Source organism: Myxocyprinus asiaticus, chromosome 36 (assembly GCF_019703515.2).
Source record: "Myxocyprinus asiaticus isolate MX2 ecotype Aquarium Trade chromosome 36, UBuf_Myxa_2, whole genome shotgun sequence".
NCBI classification, from domain to species: Eukaryota; Metazoa; Chordata; class Actinopteri; order Cypriniformes; family Catostomidae; genus Myxocyprinus; species Myxocyprinus asiaticus.
In genome coordinates, this window is record NC_059379.1 from 32,954,969 (window position 1) to 32,971,084 (window position 16,116).

At 38.2% G+C, this 16,116-nt stretch overlaps 2 protein-coding genes across 7 annotated transcripts in view; one reads left to right on the forward strand and one right to left on the reverse strand.

The window, feature by feature from the left end:
* a1cf (apobec1 complementation factor) overlaps positions 1-16,116 on the reverse strand; it is a 259,844-nt gene that overhangs the window by 192,161 nt on the left and 51,567 nt on the right. The gene's annotated exons all lie outside the window — the stretch shown is intronic.
* The window catches only part of sgms1b (sphingomyelin synthase 1b), a 72,889-nt gene that overhangs the window by 46,495 nt on the left and 10,278 nt on the right, over positions 1-16,116 (forward strand). For 2 of the 5 annotated variants that reach the window (XM_051673757.1, XM_051673754.1), the window contains exon 2: positions 13,072-13,878. In XM_051673757.1, coding sequence (XP_051529717.1) covers positions 13,217-13,878 — 662 coding nt within the window. In that variant the 5' untranslated portion in view covers positions 13,072-13,216. Of the gene's footprint in view, positions 1-548; positions 598-1,057; positions 1,160-11,684; positions 12,157-13,071; positions 13,879-16,116 lie in introns of those variants that run through there. The other 3 variants (XM_051673755.1, XM_051673758.1, XM_051673756.1) reach the window with 3 other exon arrangements.

Sequence of the window (16,116 nt, forward strand, 5' to 3'; positions counted from 1 at the left end):
AAACATGTAGAACCTTAATTTAAAGTGTTGCCGAATTTCTTAACAAAAGTATTATTTTTTTTAAATGTATTTTTATGGATGAGTTGGAGTGGATAGTGAATGAAAAGCAGCCAACAACTGTCCAGCATACATGGGAACTCCTTCAACACTGATTAAAAAGCATCTCTGGATGAACCGCATGAAGTTGGCTTAGAGAAAACCGTTAATGTGTGCAGAGCTGTAATCCACACAATTGGTGGCTAGTGTCAGGGCCATAGCTAATGGTGTGAAAGGTGGTAACGATTCTAGGGGCCCACAGATCCAGGGGGGCATACAGCAAATTTTAAACTGTATATTTTCATATGAAAGGGGCCCAGAGCAATATAGAGTCAGGGGTCTGAGAATTCCTTGCTACGGTCCTGGGTAAGTCTATTGTATTTTGTCGCAATAAGCACATGGGCAATGGCAGTCCAGTGAAGAATGTGATGTGAGAGGAAGCAGGGGAGAAATGAAAAAGGTCTTTTCTGTGACCACAGAGTGTGTGCTTGTGGATGGGAGGAGCTAAACTGAAAGTTTACAGTTTGCAGTTACAGCAAGGCGAGAGTGAACAGGACAGAGGTAAGGTTAAAACTAAAAAGAAATAATGATGGCCTGTGTTTGTGTGCGGATGTGTAGGTGAATGCTCATATTTGGTTTTTATCACAGTATTTGAATAAGGACAGTTAGATTATAAGGTCAACAGTCTTCTTTTTAAAGGAATCAATATTACTGGTTGAGTTCATAGATTGCCATGTAACCAAATTGTGAGTTCATAGTCAAATTAAAACTTTATTTTTTTTTTTGCTGTTGTTTTGACACTGAATGATTTTTGGTTGACAGTTATTATAGTCATTGAACAGCTGAGCTGTTCCAATGCCTGAAGTTAATGTATAGCTTGACTCAAATTAGTTAATGTTCCATAGAAACACATGGGGTAGTATGACTGAGCAGATGACCTGCTATTATGGTGATGAATGTTTTGGAAATTATATGTGATTAGATTTTCCATTCTCTAACAGAGTTTCACATCTGAATTTAGGCAATAGTTGCTGTCGCATGTTAGGTCAACATGTTCACACGGGAAGTCTGAATGTTGCTTCCGAATGTTCCAGTATCCTGATATTGTCCCTATTATGCCGAGGTACTGACAAGCACCATCTCTTCCTTCTCTTTCTTTTATGGAACACAAAATGTACATTTCTAAAAAATAAAAAAGTCTTTAGAGGGTTTATGTGCTATACTGTTAGCGAATAGTGACTCTGGTCTGTCAAGTTTAAAATAGAATAAAAAAATTATAAAAACCACAGTAAAAGTAATCGATACAATTCATGCACTATATTTTACAATCACTTTGTGCGATGAACTGAATGAATTGAAGTTGATATTAATACTTGAATCAAATCATGTGATTACTGACTGACCGAAATGGGTTTTTCAATTGATGATACAAATATCTAGAGAGCAGGATAGCCGAGGGTCGATATAAATGTCGATAAACATAATAGAATTCAACAGCAGCAAATGAGATGTGCACTAAATTTCAAAAGTGAAACCAAATGATTATTTTTTTTAATGCAATATTTACTATTGGTAGATTTTGGAACTGACACAAGAGAAAGTTAGCACTTCTGTTATTAAATGGCCTGGCTGATATACCGGTCTATGATACCTCTATGATGAACAAGCACTTAAATATAATTAGCTGGCTTTTACCGCATCTTTTATCTGAGATGTCCATTGCACTAAAAATGTCCTATTTCAAGGGCAATAAGGAACTGAAATACTCTTAGCTTACCTTCTGAAAAACTATCTAATCCAGTCTCATCAAACCATAAATTTCAACCCTGAAAAGCTTTTATTTGTTTTTCTCTTTTGCAACAAGTACTGAAATTGCTGTGGTTTGCTGTTCATGATCATCCTTGGGTTTTGACCACATTGCTGGTTTAAATGGATTACTCATTCAAAGTCGTGTCTGAAGGCACTAACTCTACCCATAATAATCTTACCACAGTCACTAGGTTGTTCGTGTCTCTGAGAAGTTGCGAGTAGTCATTGAAACATGCTTTGTATCTAATGTTACATGACTCTAAGGAGGCAGACTAAATCAGCCTTGAGCACTTTATTAAGTCGTTAGTCACAGGTTACCACTGGCATTTGACTTTAACTGTCACAGTCTCGGCCTGGTTATCTTCACCTTTTTATGCAGCTGTGTGGAAGAATGGCTTCTGTACACATGCCGCTCGAAACACCATCTGAATACAAAGTGTTGAGTTTTTATTATGATTGTCAATCAATAAACATATTTCATTATTATTTGATTAATCACATTTTTTATTTAATTTATTTTTTTTGTAGTTAACATGTTAACGCATTAAGTAAAAACAAGCAAAAAAATAAACAAATAATAATAGTCCTGTGTGTAATTATTATTTTGTTAATTTTTGTGGATGAAACTTAGCTGGTGTTTGCCTTTCTATGAATGACTGTGTTTTGCTTGCAGAGTGTAGTGATTTGAGCTGATGACTTGAGATTTTTTTAAATGGTGCGATTTAATTGGTGGTAGACTGATATATTTGTTTTATGATTAACCGGTGCCAATAGTTGCCGATAGTTATATATATATATATATATATATATATATATATATATATATATATATATATATATATATAGTTGTGCTCAAAAGTTTGCATACCCTTAGAGAATTGGTAATATATGTACCATTTTTAAAGAAAAAATGAGTGAGCAGGCAAAACACATTTCTTTTATTTCTTATGGGATTCATATTCAACTGTAGGTTATAACAGAATGGCACAATCATAAAACAAAACATGGCAACAAAGAAAAAAATGAAATGACCCCTGTTCAAAAGTCTGCATACCTTTAGTTCTTAATACTCTGTATTGCCCCCTTTAGCATCAGTGACAGCATGCAGTCTTTTGTAATAGTTGTCTATGAGGCCCCAAATTCTTGCAGGTGGTATAGCTGCCCATTCGTCTTGGCAAAATGCCTCCAGGTCATGCAAAGTCTTTGGTCGTCTTGCATGAACCGCACGTTTGAGATCTCCCCAGAGTGGCTCGATGATATTAAGGTCAGGAGACTGTGATGGCCACTTCAGAACCTTCACCTTTTTCTGCTGTAACCACTGGAGGGTCAACTTGGCCTTGTGCTTAGGGTCATTGTCATGCTGAAAAGTCCAAGAGCATCCCATGCGCAGCTTTCGTGCAGAAGAATTTAAATTGTCTGCCATTATTTTCTGATAACATGCTGCATTCATCTTGCCATCTATTTGCCCAAGATTCTCCATGCCATTAGTGCTCACACACCCCCAAAACATCAGTGAGCCACCACCATGCTTCACAGTGGGGATGGTATTCTTTTCACTATAGGCCTTGTTGACCCCTCTCCAAACATAGCGCTTATGGTTGTGACCATAAGCTCTATTTTGGTCTCGTCACTCCAAATTACAGTGTGCCAGAAGCTGTGAGGCGTGTCAAGGTGTTGTCGGGCATATTGTAACTGGGCTTTTTTGTGGCATTGGCGCAGTAAAGGCTTCTTTCTGGCAACTCGACCATGCAGCTCATTTTTGTTCAAGTATCGTCATATTGTGCTCCTTGAAACAACCACACCGTCTTTTTCCAGAGCAGCCTGTATTTCTCCTGAGGTTACCTGTGGGTTTTTCTTTGTATCCCGAACAATTCTTCTGACAGTTGTGGCTGAAATCTTTCTTGGTCTACCTGACCTTGGCTTGTTATCAAGAAATCCCCGAATTTTCCACATCTTAATAAGTGATTGAACAGTACTGACTGGCATTTTCAAGGCTTTGGATATCTTTTTATATAATTTTCCATCTTTATAAAGTTCCATTACCTTGTTACGCAGGTCTTTTGACAGTTCTTTTCTGCTCCCCATGGCTCAGTATCTAGCCTGCTCAGTGCATCCAAGTGAGAGCTAACAAACTCATTGACTATTTATACACAGACACTAATTGCAATTTAAAAAGCCACAGGTGTGGGAAATTAACCTTTAATTGCCATTTAAACCTGTGTGTGTCACCTTGTTTGTCTTAACAAGGCCAAACATTCAAGGGTATGTAAACTTTTGGTCAGGGCCATTTGGGTGATTTCTGTTATCATTATGATTTAAAAAGGAGCCAAACAGCTATGTGAAAATAAATGGCTTCATATGATCACTATCCTTAAATAAAATCAATGCCAAAATTTCACAGTTTCTGCCAGAGTATGCTATATATATATATATATATATATATATATATACACACTGGTGGCCAAAGGTTTGGATTAATGTACAGATTTTGCTGTTTCAGAAGGAAATTGGTACTTTAATTCACCAAAGTGGCATTCAACTGATCACAAAGTATAGTTAGGACATTATTGGTGTAAAAAACAGCACCATCACTATTTGAAAAAAGTAATTTTTGATCAAATCTAGACAGGTCCCTTTCCAGCAGCCATCACTCCAACACCTTATCCTTGAGTAATCATGCTAAATTGCTAAATTGGTACTAGAAAATCACTTGCCATTATATCAAACACAGCTGAAAGCTATTTGGTTCGTTAAATGAAGCTTAACATTGTCTCTGTGTTTGTTTTTGAGTTGCCACAGTATGCAATAGACTGGCATGTCTTAAGGTCAATATTAGGTCAAAAATGGCAAAAAAGAAACTGCTTTCTCTAGAAACTCGTCAGTCAATCATTGTTTTGAGGAATGAAGGCTATACAATGCTTGAAATTGCCAAAAAACTGAAGATTTCATACAAAGGAGTACACTACAGTCTTCAAAAACAAAGGACAACTGGATCTAACAAGGACAGAAAGAGATGTGGAAGGCCCAGATGTACAACTAAAGAAGAGGATAAGTACATCAGACTCTCTAGTTTGAGAAATAGACGCCCTCGGTATGTTCTCAGCTGACAGCTTCATTGAATTCTACCTGCTCAACACCAGTTTCATGTACAACAGTAAAGAGAAGACTCAGGGGTGCAGGCCTTATGGGAAGAATTGCAAAGAAAAAGCCACTTTTGAAACAGAAAAACAAAAAGAAAAGGTTAGAGTGGGCAAAGAAACACAGACATTGGACAAGAGATAATTGGAAAAGAGTGTTATGGATCTTCACCCCATTGAGCTTTTGTGGGATCAGCTAGACTGTAAGATGCGTGAGAAGTGCCCGACAAGACAGCCACATTTATGGCAAGTGCTACAGGAAGCGTGGGGTGAAATGTCACCTGAGTAACAAACTGACAGCTAGAATGCCAAGGATCTGCAAAGCTGTCATTGCTGCACATGGAGGATTTTTTGATGAGAACTCTTTGAAGTAGTTTAAGTTAAATTGTAATAGTAATTTTTCATATTATTAATGTCCTGACTATACATTGTGATCAGTTGAATGCCACTTTGGTGAATAAAAGAACCAATTTTTTTCCATAAGAGTAAAATCTGTACATTATTCCAAACTTTTGGCTGCCAGTGTGTGTGTGTGTGTATGTATGTGTGTGTATATATATATATATATATATATATATATATATATATACAGTGGTGTGAAAAAGTGTAAAAGTGTTAAACTTGTTTGATGATCTGAAACATTTAAGTGTGACAAACATACAAAAAAATAAGAAATCAGGAAGGGGGCAAACACTTTTTCACACCACTGTGTGTGTGTGTGTGTGTGTGTGTGTGTGTATATGTATATATATATATATATATATATATATATATATATATATATATATTTGTTATTATTCCTGTGTTCCTTCTGAGGATTCTAATGTTCGAACGACTTGATTCTACAATATAACCTTGGACTCTAGAAGTGGCATAAAATCAATCATCACTGTATCTAAATCTTTCATCCATAGCCCTCTACATTGCGAGTATATCACTCGTATATGTGACTAAATTTCACACTATAAGACTAAAATATGTCTATTATTAGCCTCTGAGTAGTAAATATTCAGATTTTACTCTCCAGAGATTGAGTTGTGTAGTGGCGAAGAAGAACTTAAGCAATGCAATCCTTTTACTGAATATAAAGCTGTCGATGAAGAAGCTGAATTCAGCCTCATCTTTTACTGCGTGTTGTGTCTCTTGAGCTTTCTGAAGGAAATTGACCTTATTTGGCTTATCATTAGTTTCCAACTTGTGAATATTTTTTAAAAATATGTATCGAATTTCAAACAGTGATAACAGCTTGTTGCAACCAACAGCTTTTATGATAATTAACAGTGCAATTTCATGACAGCATATAAATCGATAGAATGTGAAATTGAACAATTGCTGAAGTGTGATTAGAATGATCAAAACCGAAATATGAAAAGAAAATGTACAATCTTGCGTACCATGTTGCGTGAAGTCATTATATATAAATACCATGTATATGGGAAGATGCTTAATATTCTTGGTTTGCTTAATATCTTTTTTCAGTTGCATGACACTTACGTGACTAAATTTTACTAGCCAAAGGTGAGGCTTTCTCCAACATGTCCGTAGGGTTGATCCATTTTTTTATCCTCATTTCAATGCATATTTTGTTATTTTGTTTAGATTATCAGGTGTTCCAACTTGAAGCGATGACTTGGAATAGAAAAACAGCAAATAGATGGAAATGTGCCCCTGTTAGCACATGCATCGTCTACAACTTTATATCTTGTGACTAATAATAAACGTATTCCTCATTAAACCTAGTGTTTCGCAAATGTGTTTGAAAACAAATGGGTTTTTTTTTTTGCAGTTATGTTTGGTGCCAATAGTGGCACAGAAAATATACACTTGGGAAATTCTACACATTTGATTCGTTCGTTATCAGGGTCAACTGACTGATTTAAAGAATCTTACCCATTTTCCAGCCATCGTTTAGTTCTGATTCTGTACGCCTAGTGAAGTGAGTTCACATTTAAAGTTGCTCACGAGAGCACAAAAACATTGCAGGAAACCACAATTACACTCTGATATAATTGTGTGCATATGTACTAGTTTTATTATGTGCTCTGCTTTGTATAAAAATAATTGCATAATTGTACAGTTCTCCTGATCCCTGAACTACTCTTATATTTAAAGCAAACTGAAGGAGCATTTCCAAAGGCTAAATTAACCTTTGTGCAGAGTAGCTTGCAGTCAGCACAGAAGTTGTGACAGGAAGGAAGGTTCTTATGCTATTGTAGTCCACGAAATAAAGACCTCTACCCCTTCTGCTTGTGCAGATTTCTAAATAGCTTTACGACACTCCTGGAAACATGCTCTGAGAATTCCTTATGAATTGTGTGTGATTGTGGGAAGGAGGTCTCTGGTGGTAGACACAAGTGTTCGATCTGGTTTGAAGTTTAATGTTAATGTGTGTGTCATCTTTATTGTCTTCATTATTGCATAACTATTGTTAATAACCTCTTTCAGTTTCAAAGTATGAATCTACTCGTGTGGTGGTGTGCACTCATGTGCTGTGGTGCTATAGTGAGTAAATCAGCTTCCTCTCTATTGGTCAGTGGCAGCTTTCTTTTGCTGTCGTGGGTGGAAAAGGCAACTTTAGGCTTCCAACAGCTCTGGAATGATTGAAATCCATCTCTTAAATAGTCCAACCAGCACTGATGTGCATGACATGCAAAATGTGTTGTAACTCATAACACTGAATGAAGAAGTTTAAGTTTTTGGTGCTCTATTGATAAGTCATCCTTAAAACATGTTCTACCATCATGCCGTTTTGATTTGACCGTTTTTTCTTTTTTTTTTTTTTTTTACCTTCCATTATGTGTTGTACACGGGTCTAGCGTTCTAGTCTTTTAGTATAATGTATTAACCGTGAGCCCGTACAAATTACAGTACAGTTTTAGTTATATTGCAGTTATAATGTCCATTTTGTTTGCATATGAAAGAAATTCCCTCTTAGCTAATGCTGTTCATTATACAGTGGACCTTCTAACTTGGTACATTACGAAAATATTAATTTTAAAATTTATATATTCTTGATCTATCGATCGATCGACCATCTGTTCATCCAAAAAAACATAGTATATATATATATATAGACCATTTCAAGAATGTAAATAAAAACAAAGGAATTAGAACAGTCCAAACGTATTTCTGGAACCTTTCAACGAAGCCTCTTTTTAAAGGTAAGTCAGTCCACTTGGAGGCCCTCTTTGGAACGTTCTTGGACAGTTTGGGCAGCTATTTTTCTATGTAAACAAGCGTAATGAAAGTGCAGCTCCTATTCTATGGAGAAAGACCGAAATCTCTAAAATGGTTAGTCTAGATTATGATAAAAGAATGTATTTCAAATAAGCAGTAAAATCTGACAACACTGTGTTGCGGGGCGAACACAGACGGACACAGTGGGTGTGCCATCAGGCATTGAAGAGGCATTTATGTAAAATGTCCAAAACAAAGGGGAATCTGGGGCCTTCGCAGTGGAAAGGGCTATGTGAAGGAAGAGTAGTGAAGATGGGAATATCCAGGTGATAGTGGACGGGGTCCCGGTGGCCACAACATGCTCCACTCCTTGGTCCAAGGCGGCGGCTTCACTCGAGCGGCCCAGCTTCCCTGGGCCTCGGCACTTGAGGGGAATAGCAGGCCGTCATCCTGGCCCATCTGCCGTGATGTGCGTCAATCCCCGGCATTGCATCTAACTCGCACCAAGTTTCCAGGGTGCGGGTCTGGCGATGCATCTAACTTGCACCGGACCCTCCCTGCTCCATTCCTGGACCCGCAAAGACGGCAGCAGGTAGAGATCAGTCTCCCAAAGAGAGGCGTGCTCGGTGTTTAAAGGCAGCGGTGATGAGGCTCTTCATAGGTTTCAGGTGAGCCCCATCACGTGCCGCCAAACGGGGAAATGTCACCACGGGTGACGATGATCCACGGGCGGGGTGTATCATTCCGTCACAACTGGTATAATAAATTGTGCGTTTTTAACTCCGATTTTTCTACAAAACACAGTTTTACCGTCTTGTGTAGCTAAAGCGCATGTGTGTTCTCGAGCTGGTTGACAGGCAATTTCTGTATATAAAAGATGATTGGCTATTTTACCTGTAAAGCGGGACTTCCTATCTACAGTCGTTGACCATTGGCTGCCGTTGGGCATTCCATTTTCTCCAATTCATTATAATAGAAGTGGCCCATCTCTGCTAAATAGTCTCTGTTTTATATATATATATATGTGTGTATATATATATATACACTGTCAAGTGAAATCTGAACATTGACCAGCCAGTGGCTTACCACATACATTTTTAGTCGCATAGCATGAAATTGGGTTGCATATGCGAGTGATGTACTCGCATGCTAGAGGGTTGCCGCATTGAGTAACATATCGATGTTGGGATTAAATAATGTATATAGAGATCATTCAAATGAAGATTGTGATGGTAAAGTGGCAGCTACAGTAAACCACCATGATCACCAATGGATGCAGCAGGTAAAATAATGAACAGGGCTGCAAAATTATATCATTACATTTTACAGTTTTTCTCAATCGCTTTGGCTCATTTTTTGAAACAGTCTTAACATTCTCTAAACTAAAGTGCAATTGTCACAATGGCTTTACAGGACATCACAACTCTATTGCATGTCTGCAAAATGTAGTAACTCACCCAAAACATTTAATTCATGCTTCAAAACCTAGTTATTGTGTCAATAAATTGGCCAGTGCCACCAAAATGAAAGTTTTTTGTCATCGTGTGAGCTGTACTGGTCAAAATGTTTAGATATTTTTTCACCATGGCAGTCAACACTGGAAATGTTTGTCATATACAAATTTCAGTTTTGTTCTACTTTTTTGTTGACACCGACTGCTTAATGTACTATACAAGAATGTCAGTTTTGTCTAGCTGAATGCTATTGTGTATTACACTGAGCTTTTTAAATAGCGATTTCAACAGTAGGTAAAAGTTTACTGGGAAAAGTCAATTCTGTACAATACTGTAGTACACAGAAAAAGGATCTGCACATTTGTATGTATACAGAAAATTTCTTTTTGTAGCAATGTGTTACATGTAAACAGAAAATTCACATTTGCATGTCCATTTTTACACATTTCTTACATGTAAAGTCATATATAGTGAACAGAAAATTGCCACAAAATGACCCTTTATCATTTAAAAAAACAAACATTCCATGCCATAGATATTTATGGAATATACATGCATGTCTGACAGATTTTGATAACTGAATGGATCATTTTGCATGTGATGGCTCACACGATGAAAGAATGTTTAGAAGCTGTGAAGAGTATGACAATTTCACTGAGAATCAACTCACCAGTTTTGATCAGCAAGCCATGTGCATTTAGTTATTGTGCAAATTATAGACAGTTGTACTTATTCTTTTGCACACATGTGCCAAAACACATGCAATTTGTTTAAATTAATAAGAAATTCAAATCTGGTGTGAACAAGAAACTAATTGTTTAGAGATTTGAACTTACTGTTTTGAAAAAATAATTCACATTCGAGAACTGAACCAAAGCGATTGAGAAAAACTGTAATATTTATTTAGTTACATTAGGATTGCCCAACAGACCTAACTGATTTGCTGGTAAGTCTGTGCAAAATCAGGCTCAGGTCATGAATATTAAATAGATGTAATGTTGTTTGTGTCTAGAAGGTCACCAAGCAACACAAACATTTAACAACGATTGAAACAAGATTGAAATCCTAATCTTAAATATAAAACTTTGGTTCGAAGCTTATCCTGCACCGTTGTGACTTGTGATTTTTGCCTGGAAGACAATAAAACACTTGAAAATATTCCTTAGACTTATGTTGAATGAGGGATTTTAGCCATACCTAAGGACCAGAATATTATAGTCACTTGGGCCACTTGGTAAAACTTAGCAAGCACATAGCAATGCCCAGGTAACCACCCACAACACTGTAACATTGTGCCAGTTTTGGAGTCTTCAGTCTAGATAAATATCTCATTTATTATTCAATAAAATGTATAAAACTGATCTTATAGGGGGCCTAGGTAGCTCAGTGGTAAAATACGCTGGCTACGACCCATGGAGTTCGCTAGCTCGAATCCCAGGGCATGCTGAGTGACTCTAGCCAGGTCTCCTAAGCAACCAAATTGGCCCGGTTGCTAGGGAGGGTAGAGTCACATGGGGTAATCTCCTCGTGGTCGCTATAATGTGATTTGTTCTCGGTGGGGCGCATAATGAATTGAGCGTGGTTGCTGCGGTGGATGGCGTGAAGCCTCCACACGCGCTATGTCTCCGTGGCAATGCGCTCAACAAGCCACGTGATAAGATGCGCGGGTTGATGGTCTCAGACGCGGAGGCAACTGGGATTCGTCCTCCGCCACCCAGACTGAGGCGAATCACTATGCGACCACGAGGACTTAGAGTGTATCGGGAATTGGGCATTCCAAATTGGGAGAAAAAGGGGAAAAATCCTGGTTAAAAAACTGGTTTTATAATTAGTTTTGGTGAAAATATTTGTGGTGAAAAGTTTATCATGGGGTCAAAATGATCTTACTGCAGGGCAACCAATGAGATCATGGCAGACATCTTCACTAATGCAAGCCAGATGTTGTCCATGATAGATAGTTCCCTTCTCCCTACAGCAGTACAAATGTAAACAGTCCTGCCACACCCTTAGAAACACACTTGAGAGCTCCAGGAATTCTTGCAGTTAGGCGATGCATGTGGTCTTGATTAGTGTTCCTCTGCTATAGCTCTCTAGCCTTTCAAAGAAGTAACTGCTCTGCTTTTGGTAAATAGAGGATTAAAAATAACAGGCTGTCATACCAGTTCATGTTTGCTGTGTGGACTGTGTAGCTCCGATCTCAAGCAGTTTGGAATGTTTTTCTTAAAATATTTTTAGGAGATTTTGTTGTGAATGTAAGTTATACTGAACTCTGGAGGGAAGTGAAACTTGTGAGTACAGTTACACGTGGTTTGAAAATTACTGTCTTGTTTTCCTATATTGCATAGCAAGTTTTTTTTTTTTTTTTATCACGACCTGACAGTGAAGGAAAAGCAACCAACAGTTTTCCAGCATACATGGGAACTCCTGCAATTCTTTTTAAAAAGCATCTCAGGTGGATTCTTCAAGAAGTTGTTTGAGAAAATGGCCAAAGTGTGCAGAGCTGTAATCTAAACAAAGAGTGACTACTTTGAACAAGCTAAAATGTAAGATTGCTTTGATTTGGTCTTTGTTTTTTTTGTTTTTTTGTTTTGTTTTTTATCACTAAATAATTCCCTTTAGGGATGTCAAAAGTACCGGTACTTCGGTACCTAGTCGGTACTGAAATAAAAAAGATGTCATGATACCAGTGTTTCTACAGTACCGGTAGTACCGAGCACCGACTCAATTTGATACCAGCACACTGTCTGATTGGCACACGAATGCTTCCAAAAGCTCACACATGAATTAATCAAACTGAAATCGTGATATGTCCTAGTGTGATTACTAAACGGTGAAAGGCTGCAATCTTAGTCTGCATGAGCTGCGAACTTTAAGCTGAAAAAGTTTGGTAAAAAAAATGCAATGGTGTGTTGAAAAGTAAAAGTTGATTAGACACCATTTTGATGATGAAATTCAATTAAAACATGGAATTCTGAAATAAATAAAAATGGAAAACATAGGATTTGGGAAAAAATAAAACCCAACTTAAAACACTTAAGCAATGCATGTTTTATTATACTATTTACATTGAAATTTAACTTTTTAAATAGGCTAAAGGAGATTGTTCAGTACACATTGCCATATTAGTATATTTCTTTGTGGTATTGAAATTGCTATCGAGAACAGTGAAATGTCACTGCTACCGGTACCGGCGACTACTGAGATTTTGGTGTCGTCACATCCCTAATTCCCATACTTCCATTTGTGTTATTTTATAGTTTTCATGACTATGAAAACCATTATTATAAAATGTGAAAATAGTAATACTAAAGAGTTGATGTGTGCAACCTTTTATCTGTCAGTACAAGTTGAAGTTTATTAGAAAATGTGGCACCGAAAAACATGGGCCAAAGTCCAATAAGCCCAAAGTAGATTGCTCTCAAAATAGGCTAATTCTGCTTTTGTCTTCTCTTTTACAGAACAGACATTTATAAGGTGGCAGCAAGGCAAAATCGCACGTCATATTTGGATTAAACATCTGGAACTTGTGAGCCAGCCCTTCCCAACGCTTTACAAGTAATGAGCAGCATGGTTGAAGAAGAACTCTGTGTTTTATAGCACCATATGGCTATGTCTATTCTCCATCACGTTTCTACAGTCGCAACAGCTGACATGAATAAAGTAGTGTTGTGGTCACGGGAGGAAGTTTCTCTCTGGCTTAAGGATCAGGGGTTGCAGGAGTACTTGGAACCTTTGCAGAATTGCGATGGACCAGCTTTGTTAAATCTCACTACAGACGACTTCAAGAGGCCACCCCTTTCCAGGGTCACATCGGATGGTGGCAGGCAGCTCTTGGACAAGATTGATACTCTTAAAATCGTGCATCACATTGACATGCACAAGAACGGACATGCTAACGGGCACATGGTCTTGAATCATGATGCAAATGCTGGGAGCGCCGGCAAGGCTCAACGGAATGGCATAGTGAATGGCTTCCATAAGGAACTGGTGCAGATTCCCATACCAGAACCAGCCTCTCCACAGTTCCCTACGGAATGGGGAAAGACGGTTGTTGCCCTCGTCTATGCCTTATGCTGCTTCGTCTTTACCACCATCATTATATCTATGGTCCATGAACGTGTGCCTCCTAAGGAGGCAGCTCCACCACTCCCGGACAAGTTCTTTGACTTTTTTGACAGAGTGGAGTGGGCTTTCTCTGTATGTGAGATTAATGGAATGATTCTCATGGTCCTGTGGATTATACAGTGGAGTCTCTTAAAACACAAGTGAGTGGTTACTGAATATCATGTACGTAAGTGTATTACTGGAAGTCATAAAAAAATTTGACATTTAAGCCACTCTTAAAAGTGTATGAAACCTTTGTGAACTTGAGGATTACTGACTTCATACAGCAACTACAAAGCACCGAAATCACTTGGTTAAAAGTAATTGCAAAAATGGTTCAGAAAAGTGGAATAATTTTGAGACAAAGTCAAGCATCATTTGTTGGCATTTAGCATAAAGAGCATTTATATTTTGTTACCTGATGCGATGGCATTCTTACTTTTTTCAGTAAGTGTGACTTAAAGATGAAGTATGTAACGTTTTCAATATTAAAGGGTTAGTTCACCCAAAAATGAAAATTCTCTCATTATTTACTGACCCTCATGATGTCCCAGGTGTGTCTGACTTTCTTTCTTCACCAGAACACATTTGAAGAAAATTAGAAAAATATCTCAGCTCAGTAGGTCCTTAAAATGCAAGTGGATGGTGATCCGATATTTGAAGCTCCAAAAATCACAGACAGTCAGCATAAACGTCATCTATACGACTCCAGCTGTTTAATTAATATCTTCTACAGTGACACAATCATTTTTGGTGTGAAAAAGATAAATATTTAAAGGTGCAGTATGTAAGATTCAGAAACTCTTGTTATTAATGACACCTGTGGCCGTTAATTGAACTGCAGCCAGCTACCTGTTGCTCGTGCTAGTGCACACACTCCATAGGGACGCGAGCAAGCATCGGCCAAAACAATGACCACCGACATCATGCTGACAATTAAAATTACACAGTTATGATTGTTTTACTACAAACTTTGAGACTAAACTAAAACTACTTATCAGCTAACATAGCATACTGATACACACATACAGCTACATACTACTGAACTATACCAGACAGTTTACTGTTGCACTGCACTGTTATGTTGCACTATTGTATGTTTTGTATGTCATATGATGTACTACGATCAAGAAACCAGCGTATTTGCTTCAATTTATCCTGTATACCTGACTTTTAGTATAAAGAGATGATCGTTGAAATTATTTTAAAGTTACGAAGCAAGGTAGCTTGCAATTCGTCAGCGTTAGCAGGCAAGATCAAGTTAGCTAAAATGACACAGATCAATCCTTATGGCACTATATTTCACATGCTTTGCAGTTATTTAAGCTTACCTGTCCAATAAGAAGAATGCCAATTCAGGGTCGGTTTTGATCCCTCCAGGAATCAAATGTCCTGCCGATGTTCACTCTAGTTTTCGCTCGACCATGATCACGTTCCCACTTAGCCAGACGGGATTCAGTAGAAGGCTCTCGGGAGCACGCATAAACATCACATCCTTTGGATTTTCCTGGCAAAACCAACCTGCTCCCTTCGCATTAAAATCAGTCTACAGGCTTTAATAGGTAACCTAGGAAGTCTGGGAAGGGCTCATTTTTTAAGTTGTGTTACAAGCCGTTCATTGGTTACAAACTGCACCTTTAAGTACTTTTTTTTAACTCTAAATCAGAAGAAAGAAAGACACCTGGGATATCATGCGGGTGAGTAAATAATGAGAGAATTTTAATTTTTGGGTAAACTATCCCTTTAAAATGCTTTCTTCTATCCCAGCTTAAAATGCAGAGACAATTTGTCACAGTCCTGTCAGCCTGGGTTTTTGTGTGGCAGGACCGTGACATCATTGTTGTCAGTTTTGTGTTTCGTTTTCTGTCTTTGTGTCGGGATCCTGACACCAACCGAAACTGAACCAGACAGGGAAGTCAGGATCCAGACACCGTGCTCCGAACATAAAACATGAGACCAACCAAGGAGCGCATGGCAGGGAAATCACAACCGAAGCCATGCATCGCGTGGTGTTTGCCTCACGATGTATGCTCAGGCTTTGTTTAGTGTGAGAATGCATGGCATTGCTTTGTTAGTGTTGCCGTGCATTTTCTAGTCTTATCTGTCGGTTGGCATGAGCGCATGTGGCCTGTTGTCTTGGCAATATGCGCTTGTGCCATTCGGGTGTCTGTGTCTTGTGAGAACACGTGGCTTAGTTTTGTTTTTGTATTGCCATGTGTCTTTCAGACTTGCGTCATTCCCCGTCGCCTCGTTTGCTTATTAGTTCATTAGTCAAACCTGCCCTGCTTGTTAACCCATTCGATTTCTCTCTCTAATTTAGCCTTCTTTTGTGTGCTGTCCAGTGCCAGTTCGTCTTGTTCTTGTGTCGTGACTCATGTCGGTCCTGTTCGTAATCTCTT